The 13282-nt window shown below is 49.3% G+C and overlaps 1 protein-coding gene across 7 annotated transcripts in view; it reads right to left on the bottom strand.

Annotated features, from left to right (window-relative positions):
- Positions 1-13282, bottom strand: part of TRAF3 (TNF receptor associated factor 3) — a 118908-nt gene that overhangs the window by 25373 nt on the left and 80253 nt on the right. For all 7 annotated transcript variants that reach the window (XM_004754654.3, XM_045074005.1, XM_045073998.1 and 4 more), the window contains 4 exons: positions 7460-7724; positions 5466-5517; positions 2607-2711; positions 1603-1770 (listed from right to left, as the gene is read on the bottom strand). In XM_004754654.3, coding sequence (XP_004754711.2) covers positions 1603-1770; positions 2607-2711; positions 5466-5517; positions 7460-7707 — 573 coding nt within the window. In that variant the 5' untranslated portion in view covers positions 7708-7724. The remainder of the gene's footprint in view (positions 1-1602; positions 1771-2606; positions 2712-5465; positions 5518-7459; positions 7725-13282) is intronic.

Genomic DNA, 13282 nt, shown 5'->3' with positions numbered 1-13282 from the left:
AGCAAAGGACTTTTCATTTCATTAAAAAAAAAAAAAAACTGTCCTAAATTTTGGTCAATAAATGCGGTAGAACATCCACCAGGAACTGCCTGGCCGGACAGCCTGGCTGCATGTCTCTGGCCCTCTCCCGTCTTGGTCCCATCAATGATGGTCCTGCCGAGTGCAGACGTCATTCCCAGCGGCCCCCAGCCTCTCAGCAACGTCTGCCCCTCCTGCCCACACACAAATCCTCTCCAGCTCCTGCTGGCGCTGGAGCTCCACTCTGCTGACCCTTCCACACTGGCCACTGCTAGACGACCTCACTCTTTGCAGTCTGTAAGCATTAGGGTGTCCCAAGCCTCTGTCCCCAAGGCTACAGGGACCACCTAAGATGCACCAGTAGCCCAGACCACTCCCCTATTCTCCCCTCAAGCCTGCGATGCTCCAGTAAGCCCCACCTCAAGAGTTCATCCAGCTGATCCAGCTACAGACACCGGGCGTTGTCCTTAACACATACTCTGTATTTAAGCCGTGGGCTAATCCCACTGCCTCTACCTTCCCAATGTGTCCCAGTGTACCTGGTCGCACAGACCAACACTGCCTTGCCTCTATATTCTCCTCTTACCCCATGCCTACGTGTCGCAACTGCCAGAGTGCTGCACCTGATGGGGAACTCTGACATCAACCCCTTGCTCAAGCTGCCCAGTGCCTAGCCCCACCCTCTCCCCTGCTACCCATCACCTCTGTACTGCCTCTCACCATTCCTGAAATCCACCTGCCAAGTCAGTCCCATCTCAGAGCCTGTGCCCTCCTAGCTGTTCTCTCCGCTCTGGGCACTCATCCCACACTGGGCCCTGACTGCCTTGGAGAGGCCAGCTCTGACCACCTCTTTTTCCATGATGGATGCTAGTGCATTTTTCTTCATAGTACAAATCACTACTCCATGTTACATTTGCCTGTTAATTACTTCTTCCCACTAGAAGCTGAGCATCACCACTGAACCCACAGCTCTCAGAACAGTGCCCAGCACACAGTAGGTACTCAGTGAATATTTGTGCAAGAAATGGACAAATATTTGGGGGTTACTGTAATATCAATTGGTTTTTAAAGTCTGTCCTCCACCCCCAACATCTCTAACTTACAGATAAGGGATCTGATCTCTAACACACACACACAATATAGAACCGTGCCAAAATAATCAAGGCATGAAAAATGTGAAATTCTCATCTCTCTCCAAGACAGACAGCTGCACTTCGATGCTGCAGGATGAATTACCCTGTTGAAGTGATGATTATGTCCCAGAGCTGCTTAAAAGATCAAGCAATCCAACAAGATTTTGAGGACATTCCCTGGGACAAGAGAAAAATTCTACCTTTTTTGATAATTAGTCTTCATTTTTTTTTTTTTTGGCATTCCAAATGATAGTCAATCAAGGGAAATAGGAAAATGTTAATCATACAAATCAAAATGGGCAAAACAAATAAAGCTTGACTCTGAATTAAAGCCAGATGAAAACTGCCATTTCCTCCTGTTTTCTCTTTATTCCTGTTAGAATAGTGCTTTAAAATGCTATTCGGTGACACAATCACACTTGGGCGGAGCTGCAGGCGGAGGGCGGCGCACCTGGAGGGTGACCAGCGGAACCGGACTCTTGCAGTGGCCGCACGTGGCCTCCCGGTACTTGCAGGCCTTTTCCACGTGGTCGCGCAGGTCTCTTCTCAACACTTTTTCTTTGCAGTCAGCACGGACGCACGAAAGCTCTTCAAACTGGCAATCGTTCTTTAAATGCACCTGTAAAACAAACATTTCAAGGTTCTTAACTGGCAAAGAAATTCAATCTGAAATACAGATTCTCCAGAAACATCTCCGCTTGCTGCTAGAGCAGTTTTTCACAGAGAAGAGTGACAAATGTACTGAGAGACAATGAGTTTTGCGCTCTATTTAGTGATTACCCAAACTATACTGCTTTTGAAGGAGTAAGCCAACTCTCCTTCCTGGGTGTCAGGTTATCGGCTAAGGAATTTGTTTTACTCCAGTTTGAGTATCCTTCCAGGATAAAATAAGATGCTAATTAAAAAAAAAAAGCCATAAAAGTTATGTGGAATTTCATGGTTTAAAAAAAAACAATTCAGAAGGTTTTCCTGGACCTTCCAAAATTAAAAACCGGTTCGGATTTCTCTCCATCCTAAATAGGGTGGGGGTGTTTAAAAACCAGTTGGCAATTCTGCCAATGATGTCATAAAAATAACATTTCATACCTCAGTGGCTTGGAATGCTTTCATGTTTGGTTGTGTTTTGACAATCAGCGTAACCATGGTCTTAGGGTACCACATCACACTGATCAGGCTGTTGTATCTCCTTTTTTTTTTTTTAAAGATTTATTTATTTCAGAGAGAGAAAGTGTGAGTGTGTGCACATCGGGGGAGGAGCCGAGGGAGAAAGGGAATCTCAAGCAGATTCCCCGCTAAGCACAGAGCCAAGTGGGGGGCGGCTGCTCCATCTCACCACCCTGAGGCCGTGACCTGAGCTGCAATCAGGAGTCTGATGCGAAATCGACTGAGCCACCCAGGCGCCCCAAGGAGTTCTATTTCGTAATGGAAGCACCGAGCACGACCCCCAGGACTTACCAGCAGGTGTCCCAGCGTCAACTGCTCTGTGCAGCCTTCCCCTTCATTCCTGCAGTAGATCTGAAGAGCGAGAATCTCTCTCTTGCAGCAATTATCCTTAAACACCTGAAACAGGAAGATGGTTATTTCAGAGGATTAATATTGCTTAATCTCCACATGCTGCTACTTCAGAGAAGGCAAAACCACTTTAAAAAAAAATCAGGAGAGCATCCCTTAAGTGGACCTCAGAAGGCATTAAGGACCATCTTAATTTCTAATTTCTAAAGTAGAATGAAGGAGATGTTCCCACTAAGAGTCACAATTCAAATAATACAACCTTAACTACCATCTTTTATTAGATAAGCCAAATGAAAACAAGTTACACGAAATAATTAAAGATCACTTTGGAGCATCCAAATACTCTGGGTCAACTCTGATGTGATCTCAAGGTGAGGACGCATGAGGACCAGGTTCGTATTTGGACTCTGGGGACTTCCAGGAGCCAGCTCTGCGGGGGCAGCCATGGGTGGACCGCACCAACCAAGGGACAAGGGCAGAGCCCACTATCACTCAATGCCTGTGTAGGTCACTTGGTAAAGAAATACAAAACTACTGTAGAAGATCGTATCTTGCAGACGGTTTGTAAAACATTATAGTCCTTTCTCCTGAGGTTATATCCCTCATAAATCATTTTCACCAAAAAGGAGGCAGTATTAGCCTGCTACTAAAAAAAACTGCCCTCTTTTATTTTTTTTTTAAAGATTTTATTTATTTATTTGAGAGAGAGATAGTGAGAGAGAGCATGAGCAAGGAGAAGGTCAGAGGGAGAAGCAGACTCCCCATGGAGCTGGGAGCCTGATGCGGGACTCGATCCCAGGACTCCAGGATTATGACCTGAGCTGAAGGCAGTCGTCCAACCAACTGAGCCACCCAGGCACCCAAAACTGCCCTCTTTTAAATAAATAGTGCAGTGACTGAAGTTAATCCAATAATGAAAATCTTTCCTTTTGGGGGCGACTGGGTGGCTCAGTCTGTTAAGTGTCTGCCTTTGGCTCAGGTCATGATCCTACGGTCCTATGATTATGCCTTGCGTTGGGCTCCCTGCTCGGTGGGGAGCCTGCTTGTCCCTCTGTCCCTCCCACTACTCAAATAAAATCTTTAAAAGTTAAAAAAAAAAAAAAAAGAAAGAAAGAAAGAAAATGTTTCCCTTTGAAAATGAAAACCTTTCTTTCTTTCTTTCTTTATATTTTCCCCTTAGAAAACAAGGAGGTTCATTCTTTCCAGCAACACAGTCTAGACCGTCTTCATCTTCAGGCATTTCTAAGAAACTCCTATATGTTAACACTCTGTAACAGTGAAAAAATAGACAGGATCTTAATATGCCTTTCTCAACTCCACAGGCAAAAAAATAGAATCAACAGCTGCTAAGAGTTAAAAATAAAGTAATTTGGAGTCAAATCTAATCCTTCATAAACATGACCTTTTTAAAAACACACTAAAGTCACCAAACAGGTATTTTTAGCCAGTGGGAAATAAACTTCTTTTTTGTGGCATTAAGTTTCTTAAGTCATTTGAGTTAAACTTTATGGATACAAAACAAAGATTGGCAATGTCAAAACAGTTAAAGTACAGAATTTAGAGCTGAGATGATTTACTACATCTGTCCCATTACATAGATGAGGAGCCTGAGGCCTGACAGCGACTAGCAGACGATCTTGGTCTCAAGCCCCCTTTCCCATGAGGATCCAAGGCATTAGTCGCTATCATTCACGGCGCTCCAACAAAACTAGTAATTCTTCTCCACTTACTAATGCCATTGAAAAATAGGGATTATAATTCTGAACTGAGACAGACCAGGTCCGTTGTTTGAACCTCTACCTCGATCACAGGGGTCAGACACACTTTAATAAGTTAGTGGCCGTGCTAAGATCAGGGGTAGCTGGGTGACTGTTTTCTTAGAAACAAGCCCCTCCCTTTGACAGAGTGCAGCCTGCAGCAGCAGTGAACCCCAGGAAGACAAGGGACATGTGTGGTGCCAGCTCTAGCTCTAAGCTGCCCAGAGGAGTTACACGAGGCGCCCTTGTCCCGGCAGCAGAGGGGCCTCCTCTGCCGGGACCCCCAAATCCCTGCACTTGCCTGCACTGCCCTGACGGCAAACCCAACCTGAAAAGTGCTCTGGACACAAAACCACAGAGCAGAAATTTTATTGTACAATTTAATGACCTACATTTAAAAAATTGTTCTGTTCATCAATCAAAATATTGGTACCACACGTTTTTACTGATACTTTAAGAATGACTCATTTCAGACTCAAAGCGTGCCTAAGGGGTCTGCCAACGCGTAGATGACCAGAGGTGCTGTTACAGTGTGGGGAGGGGGGGTGGGGTGTGCGGATCAGAGCCCCAGGACGGAAGCTGGTGGGTGGCCCCCTGAGGCCCCCTCTGAGACTCTGGCCTGCCAGAGAGCTCTCACGGGTACACATAATCACGTGGCAGGGGGAAGGGTGGAAACCCCACATCTGTCTAATGAGTGGGAGGTGCTGCACGGGGGCAGACAGAAAGCCAATCCTGCTGAACTCCTGAGACTGGCCGGATGCCAGCTGTCTGGGGGAGAAGCCTGAGAGGATGGCCTGTATCTCCACATTTCACCCCCACAGCCCTCCCGAGGTGGGACTGCTATTGTCACAGGCAAGGACACAGGTTCAGGGGCTGAAGGTCCTGGCCAGGGTCACCCAGCTGGGCAGCTGTCCTGCCTCAACCCTGCAGCACCCGCGGTTTGTCTGAGACAAAACCAGAGCGTGCCCAGAGCACCAGGTGCAAACCATGGGCCAAGCAGGACCGAAGCGTTTGAAAAGGTCATTTATTAAAATCCCCAAAATACCTTATCTTTAATGATGCCTTCTTGACACGCAGTACATTTTGGGCTTGAGGAGCTGAGGGGAAAACACACCATGAAGACATTAGATAGAGCAGAAGTCCTGTTCTCACTTGAACCTTTATGGTCAACCTGGTGTGCGAAGTTCACGGCCGCAACCAGAGGTCCGGGATGCCACGGCAAACTGGGTTTCAAATATGAAGCCACAGGAGAAAAGTGCTCAATTTTTTAAATGGTAATTTTTCCCAAGGAAGTTTTTAAGCAGCACAGCTGACATCAGTCCCACTTGGAAAGCCCCTTTCCATTAAAAGTGAGATTTTATTTCAGAAACCAAAACTAGCCCTCCGTGAGCGGCTCTGTGGTGTGAGCGTCCCCGGCTGATTAAGAGGGCCTAGAGGCGGTCTTGTTTTCTAAAAACAGCTAGTACTTTCTCCGGAAGTTATTTTCTGTCACAATATCCTGAAAAGCCAATGCAATTCCACAGCTTACTGGCCCCATCTAAGGAAGCCACTGTCTACCACATCATTCTTGCCCCCAAACACAGGACAAGAGCCTCTGCTCCCAAGCTGTCCTTTTTTGGACTTGATTCTAACCCCATCTTGTGCCGGAAATCACCTCCTAGAGATTAAAAATAAAACAAAGTTTGAGTCCTCTCTACTTCCATGGCCCCTGCCCTAGACAGCCAAGGGCTCCAGGAGTCCAGGACAGGAAGGTCGGTGGAGGCTTTGGGGAAGTGAACACAGGGTTGGACACGTGTCCCCCGGAGCCCTGGGCAGACTGGGGAGGCTTCACAGGCCTGGGAAGCTGGGCAGGAGAACTAAGGGCTGATGGGAGACAAAATTAATGTGTTTCTAAATAAAAGCTTTCACTTAGACTATAATATGAAGCTTGTGCTAAACTGCCTTCATCATAAGACTCTCTTTACATCCTCAGACCCTAGGGGTGAGCGGCATTTGGATGGGATCCCCGGATGCCTGCAAAAACACGGAGCAGGAGGAGAGCCAAGTGCAGAACAAGGAGGCAAATCAGAGGAGCTCTGGGTACCAGCCCCACCCCAGCCCCACCCCAGCCCCGCCCCAGCCCCGTGGCCAGCAGGCCTCCCCCAGCCCAGCGCGCAGTCCAGGTTGGCACGTAGGAAACCGCAGGTGCTCTGAGTTAGCTCAGCCATCACTAAGCTTGACTCAAAAGTCATTTTAGCCACAAGGCAGGGAAAGCTGAGCTCACTGTTTGGATAAGTGGATAAGACTACAGCCGGAAGGACCTGGGGGAGGATGACAGTGGGGGAGGACGCCTGCAGTGCCATTATCAAGGGCCATGCCCTCAGCGGTGAGTCAGGAGAAGTGGGCAGCCTTCCCAGGCCCCTGTGCCTGACCCTGGGGACCAAGTCTGACAGCATCCTGCCATGACTCCCAGTGCCCAGCACCATGCCCAGAAAATACCTGGGGAGGAACTAAGACGCTTTCTTGGACGATGCTGTTTGTGCCACCAAACTCCGGCCTGCCTCCCTGATGCCCTCTGTGACTCTAAGGTGGCACCAATGCTTGGCCCACAAGGGCTTCCAAAGCGCCAGCATGTGCTCTCCTGACTGCTGAGTAAGCACGCACACACCAGATTCCTACCCAGGTGGGGACCTGTCCTGTCCTCCTACTGACCTGCCCTCCTCAGCCTCTGCCCACCAGGAGCACCTGCACTTTCAGGGCTCCCCACCACCTGCACGGAGAGGGGACACTGGCATAGGACTGGGTGCTGGGCGAGCACATCGGGAGGCGCTTGGCGGGGGGAGACAGAAATCTGTGGGATGGGGCTGGGTAGGCCAGTCTGCGAGTCCCAGAACCCTGGACAACTCAGGGATGAGGTTCGACTGAGTTTCCCTAAACGATTCATAGGCGAGGCTCCGAGAATTTGATCTGAGGGTCTCGAGACGTTTAAGCTTTAGAAGGCACTGCTTAGAGACGCGGCGGCGGGCCGGAGTGGGGGAAGCCGCCGGGCCGCGGGCCTACCTCAGCAAGGCAGCCATGCAGGTCTCGCAGAACCGGTGTCCGCACTCGGTCTGCTTCGGGTTACACAGCACCAGGCGGCACTTCTCACACTTGTACTTGTCCTCCACGGTCTTCACAAACCTTTCTTTGTAGCCTCCTTGCTCAGGGACGAAGACGGACGTGCTGGTGGCACCACGGTCGGGGTGCAGCTTCAGCGGGGGGTTGGGCGGCAGGGTGCCAGGGGGTCCAGCTTCTTTACTCGGCTCCATTTTAGGAAAGAGAAATTCTGTGGAGAGAAAGCAACGATCCTGAGTGAAACGCTAACCCGTCATCCTGCGCAAGGAGAAGAAACACAGCTTTCGGGATGAAAAAGTGCCGGAGCACCGTGGGGTTTTCCAGTTTAAGTAATGCACGAGATCCCTCCTGACCTCACTGCATGATGGGAACGAGACACGAGCAAATGTGCTTCTCCCCTTTCGACATCGGCCGAATGCTACTGTTGACGTTACTGGGCAAAAAACCTCTAAAAGGTACTGGTTGTGTCATTAAGGTTCCTTGAAGTACAGGTAATATCTGGCTGTAACTTAAAAGTTCTGCGCATCATTCTGATATTTTGGGCAAAGCAACAGTTGTTCTCAGCCAGTTTTATTTCTTGGTTCTCCTCACTGCCAATAACAGCCCCATGATGTGACTCACGGGTGGCCTGTCCCACGGTGTCACTCACTCCAACCACAGCAGGCACGTTTGGATGGTGTCTGCAGACTCATGTGATTCCTGCCCCCGCCAAGACCCCAAGAGTGTGCCCACGACACTCCAATCTGGGTGCGCTGTGATTGGCACCTGCTCTTGGTGCCTGCGGCCAGCCTGACCCCACCTTGCCCCCCACGCTCCCTGCCACCGCCACCGCAGGACCCCACGCCGTGCACCACAGGGCCTCAGGGTGCACCTGCTGGTGTCTACAGCAGGCAGGCCCCTCTCGTGCCCGGGATGGAGCTGGGGGAGGGCACGCGGGGACTGAACAGGTCTCCTGTGCCCACACAGGCAGCCGTCCTCCTGCACATGGTGACAAGTGTGCAGACGGCTTGTTCCCACCTGCAAGTTCCCAGCAACAGGCCCAATGAGCAGCTCCTAGACAGGAGCCAGAGCGATAGCAGCCTGCGCGGGCCTCCAGCTGACATGCACAGCAGCACATCTGGCGAACCTGCAGAGGAATTTCTCTCAGAGCTCACCAGGTCTCTCAAAACTACAGTGTTTTTTGCTCAATCCATTTATTTCTGCTAATTACAAAAATAAGGACCAAATTCCTTCTTCTCACAAGGCCGCGAGCGTCTGTGCCTCATTCCGTTCCCTTCTCTTCCCAGTGCAAGGCTGCCGTGGGCTGGTCTGGGGCCTGGCCGGCGCCCTCGGACTGACCAGCGGGGGCGAGGCAGACCCTCACCCCAGGCCACGGTGTGCTGGGTGCAGAGTCCCAGAATGAATGTCTCCTGACTAGGGCTGCACAGAACGCCAGCAGCTCAACATCTGAAAAATAAATGAACTGGTGTTCTAGCCACTCTCAGGCTGGTTTTAATAAAATAGAACATCAGTGTGGCAAAGAGTGGGAGCTTCCTGCAAAATCAGTTTATGAAAACAAACAAAGCTTCCAAAATGGCCTCAGAAGGCTAGCAGCCCTTTGCGCACCAATTTACTGACCAGAATCTTATTCATTAAGACGCCAAGCAGCGAGGTGCCTGCTGCTTACCTTGTCTATCTGCCTGTCTTAGCTTCTGCAGATGCTCTGGGTTCACCGCTCCCTTGTCAAGGAGGCTCACCCTGGCCAACCCCATTCACCAGGCCTGCTTTGCCCTGCTGTGTTTTCTCTATGGCACTTCCCACCCTCTAACTCTACAGCTTCTTGTTAATTGTCTTTCTCCTCAGGCAGAATGTGAGCTCCTTGGAGACATGGGTTTTGTTGAAAGACAAGCCCCAGGTACCCAGAATAGCGCCCGATGTGCAGAAGGTCCCCAGTGCACATTTGCTGAGCTAATGGAGGGAAGGGTGACGTCCGAGCCAATAGTACCAAGCTGCGTCTCTATGACAGGAACACTCTTTAGCTTGTAGATCTGGTCTTGGAGCCTCCAGCCTTGAAAATAACTTCTTAGATTATAAGCTACTTGTGACTTTGGTTTAGTATCTTAGCCAATAATGTGTAGGAAGCTATGTGTTCAATAAACAGTTTTTTTTTTTTAAGATTTTATTTACTTATTTGACAGAGAACACAAGCAGGCAGAGAGGCAAGCAGAAAGAGAGAGAGAGAAGCAGGCTCTGCACTGAGCAGAGAGCCCAATGCGGGGCTCGATCCCAGGACCCCAGGACCATGACCTGGGCCGAAGGCAGAGGCTTTAACCCAGGCACCCCCAATAAACAGTTTTTAATGAGAAATATCTGATTCCTGGGGCACCTGGGTGGCTCAGTTAAGCATCTGCCTTCAGCTCAGATCATGATCGCAGAGTCTCAGGATCAAGCCCCACGTCAGGCTCCCTGGTCAGTGGGGAGTCTGCTTCTCCCTCTGCCTCTCCCTACCACTTGTGCTCCCTCTCTCTCAAATAAATAAAACCTTCCCCCCAAAAGAGAAATATTTGATTCTTTAAAGGTAAATTCCTATTTTAAACCTGACAGACAATCAACTTTGGATCAAACTAATGATAAATAATAAATATTTATTTACCTATAACATGCCATACTCTGTTTAAAAGTAAAGAATACAGCTTGGGATCTTTTGTTCTTGTATGTTACTTAAGACAAGTGAACAGATGCCAATTCTATCCAGGTACTTCAGAGAAAACATCAGAGCAGCCCTGTGCTGACGGGCAGAGGGCAGCCCATGGCCAGCAGGTCTGTCCGGACTTCCCCGTGAGGCAGGTGCCGACGTGGCCGCCTCTGCGGTAGGCCACTGAGGGCCTCTGACAATCCTACCCAGCAGCCTGCATCTCGTCCCACGCATGGCCCATTCCCCATCTAGGCTGCAGGCTGGAGAATGAGCCTTCAGGGAAGGAGGGAAAGACGGCCTGCGGTGCTTGGGCTGCAAGAATCAGACGCCGACCTCCTCTGCCTGATATTCACAGCGGAAGACAAAGCAGCAGAAGCAGATGTTCTGAACATGAAATGTCCAGAAGGGGCAAATCTATAGCAACAGAAAGCAGATTCACGGCTACCAGGCCGGGGGAAGGGGAGCGTGTACTAATGTGCATGGGGTCTCCTGCTGAGGGCATGGAGGTGTTTGGGGACTGGATAAAGGGGGCGGGTGCATAGCCTACAACCCACTGCTGAACCAGACACTTGAAGGAGATGAATTTTATAGTACGAGAATCATATCTCAATTTAAAATCTAAACAAAAAGTAATATAAAATAACTGTTCAACTGGGGGGAGGGATTTAGGGAAAGGGTGGTGGGGTTATGGACACTGGGGAGGGTATGTGCTATGGTGAGTGCTGTGAAGTGTGTAAACCTGGCGATTCACAGACCTGTACCCCTGGGGCTAAAAATACATTATATGTTTATAAAAAAATAAATTTAATTTTTAAAAAACTGTTCAAAATGGTTCCATTTGGATTTGGTTAATTTGTGACATTTATATATAGTGGCACATGCTCTAAAGTATAAGACTCTAACACTAAACTATACCTGCCCAATGCTGTGGTCAGTGGCAGACATGTGGGGGAGCCCAGAAAGACTTTCATCCATATTATAGCAGATTTTATTTATTTATTTGACACAGAGAGAGAGAGACAGTAAGCGAGAGGGAACACAAGCAGGGGGAGTGGGAGAGGGAGAAACAGGCTTCCTGTGAAGCTGGGAGCTTGACATGGGGCTTGATCCCAGGACTCTGGGATCGTGACCCGAGCCAAAGGCAGGCACCCAAGTGACTGAGCCACCCAGGTGCCCCTTTCCATATTATAACAGCAGGTGCCCTCAGAGAAGACAACAAACAACTAAAACATGAGGCTTTAAAGTGCAAAGAATAAGGACCAGATCCTCTGACTGCAAATACCCAGAGGCAGACGCTCTCTTCTGGAGCTCTGTGAGAGTGTAGAGATATCCAGAAATGGCAAATGCATGTAAAGAAACATGTCTTCTCCCTCCACACAAACCGTGTCACACGTGGAAATGAATCAACAGCTTCATCTTGGGGGCGTCTGGGTGGCTCAGTTAAGCGTCTGCCTTCAGTTCAGGTCATGGTCCCAAGGTCCTGGGATCGAGCCCTGCATCGGGCTCCCTGCTCAGCGGGAAGCCTGCTTCTCCCACTCCTGCTCCCCATGCTTACGTTCCCTCTCTCTCTGTCTCCGTCAGATAAACACGGGCATATACAGATCCACTTTATTATTCTGAAGGCTGCATATGGCACTCTACTGGTTGGTTTACCTTACTTTATATAACCAGTTCCACTAATGGACAGACTTAGGCTTGTTTGATATATTGCTATTTTTAAAAAGTTTTTTTTTTTTTTAAGAGATAGCAAGCGAGAGCGTGTGAACATGAATGGGGGAGGGGCAGAGGGAGAGGGAGAATCCCAAGTAGACTCCCTGCAGAGCACAAATCATGACCTGAACCGAAATCGAGTCAGATGCTCAACTGACGGAGCCGCCAGGCACTCCTGATGTTTTGCTATTATGAACAACCTGCAGTGAACATTCCTGAACACAGGCAACCATACAGCAACAGAACAACTGGGTCAAAGGTGATGTGCAATTTGTGGTACTGTAATCACTGCCAAACACTTTCAAAAGGTTGTATATTACATATTTCCTCCCAACATTTACTAAACTATTGAACAAATATTTTAGAGAACAGCCCATTTCACTCAAATACTGACAGTTCCCACTTTACTTCAGCCTCGACTTTCCTGAAGAGTGTTGCTGGCTACACGACTATACGAACATCAAGGCACTCAGCCTGGGAATGCCAGTGTCACGGGGGCGGGCGGCAGGCCCACTACCTTCCTACATGGGTGGGAGAACCTTTTTCTAGGAGAGCAACTCGGCAAACGTCTGCCAAACCAACCACATTTTACTTCAACACATACAACTGGGCACATACAACATACACAACTCTGTGCCTCACACATCGGGGACACAGGGATGAAGGAGACTGTGCCCATCCTTAGAGAGCTCTGAGGGAGTCATGAGGAGGTGAGCACTCCAGCTGAATAAGCACAGGACGTGAGCACGGCAGGTCCAAAGGGCCGCAGGTGCAGATCTTCCAAAGAGAAAGATGTCACATAGGTTTTGGGGAGGTCGGGGCTTCGGGAGTCGGACTGGAGGTATCAGTTCAGTTCCAACAGAGGAGGACCAGAAGGAGCAGCAGCAGACACAGCACTGTTAGGCGGTCATGGAGGGGAACCTGGTGTTAGGGGTTCCGGGGGAGGAACCAGCCAGGCAAGATATCTGGCACTGAGCGGCCTCGGTGGTAAGACTGCTTCAGGGTCCTTCAGGTGGATCCTTGGGGACAGCACTGATCCTCAGGGCCTCACTTCTCTTTACCTGAAAAGCAGGTACTAGCCCTAAGGGTCCTAGCACTATCAGACATCACTGTAATATTTTATGTTGAGTCTGTAGACTCTGCTGCACTGTATATAGAGAAGACACATCCTCCCGCCAATGGCAGCCAGGCAGCCTGACAAGGACTGGGTTGTTTCCCCATCTTACTTAGACACCCCCAAGCCTTGTTTTATTTATTTTTATTTTTTAAAAGATTTTATTTACTTGACAGACAGAGATCACAAGTAGGCAGAGAGGCAGGCGCAGGGGGAGGATAAGCAGGCTCCCAACCAAGCAGAGAGCCCAATGTGGAGCTCGATCCCAGGA

Source organism: Mustela putorius, unplaced genomic scaffold (assembly GCF_011764305.1).
Source record: "Mustela putorius furo isolate JIRA1106 unplaced genomic scaffold, ASM1176430v1.1 tig00000129_pilon_pilon_pilon, whole genome shotgun sequence".
Classification (NCBI taxonomy): Eukaryota; Metazoa; Chordata; class Mammalia; order Carnivora; family Mustelidae; genus Mustela; species Mustela putorius.
This window is presented reverse-complemented; position numbering and strand designations above follow the sequence as displayed.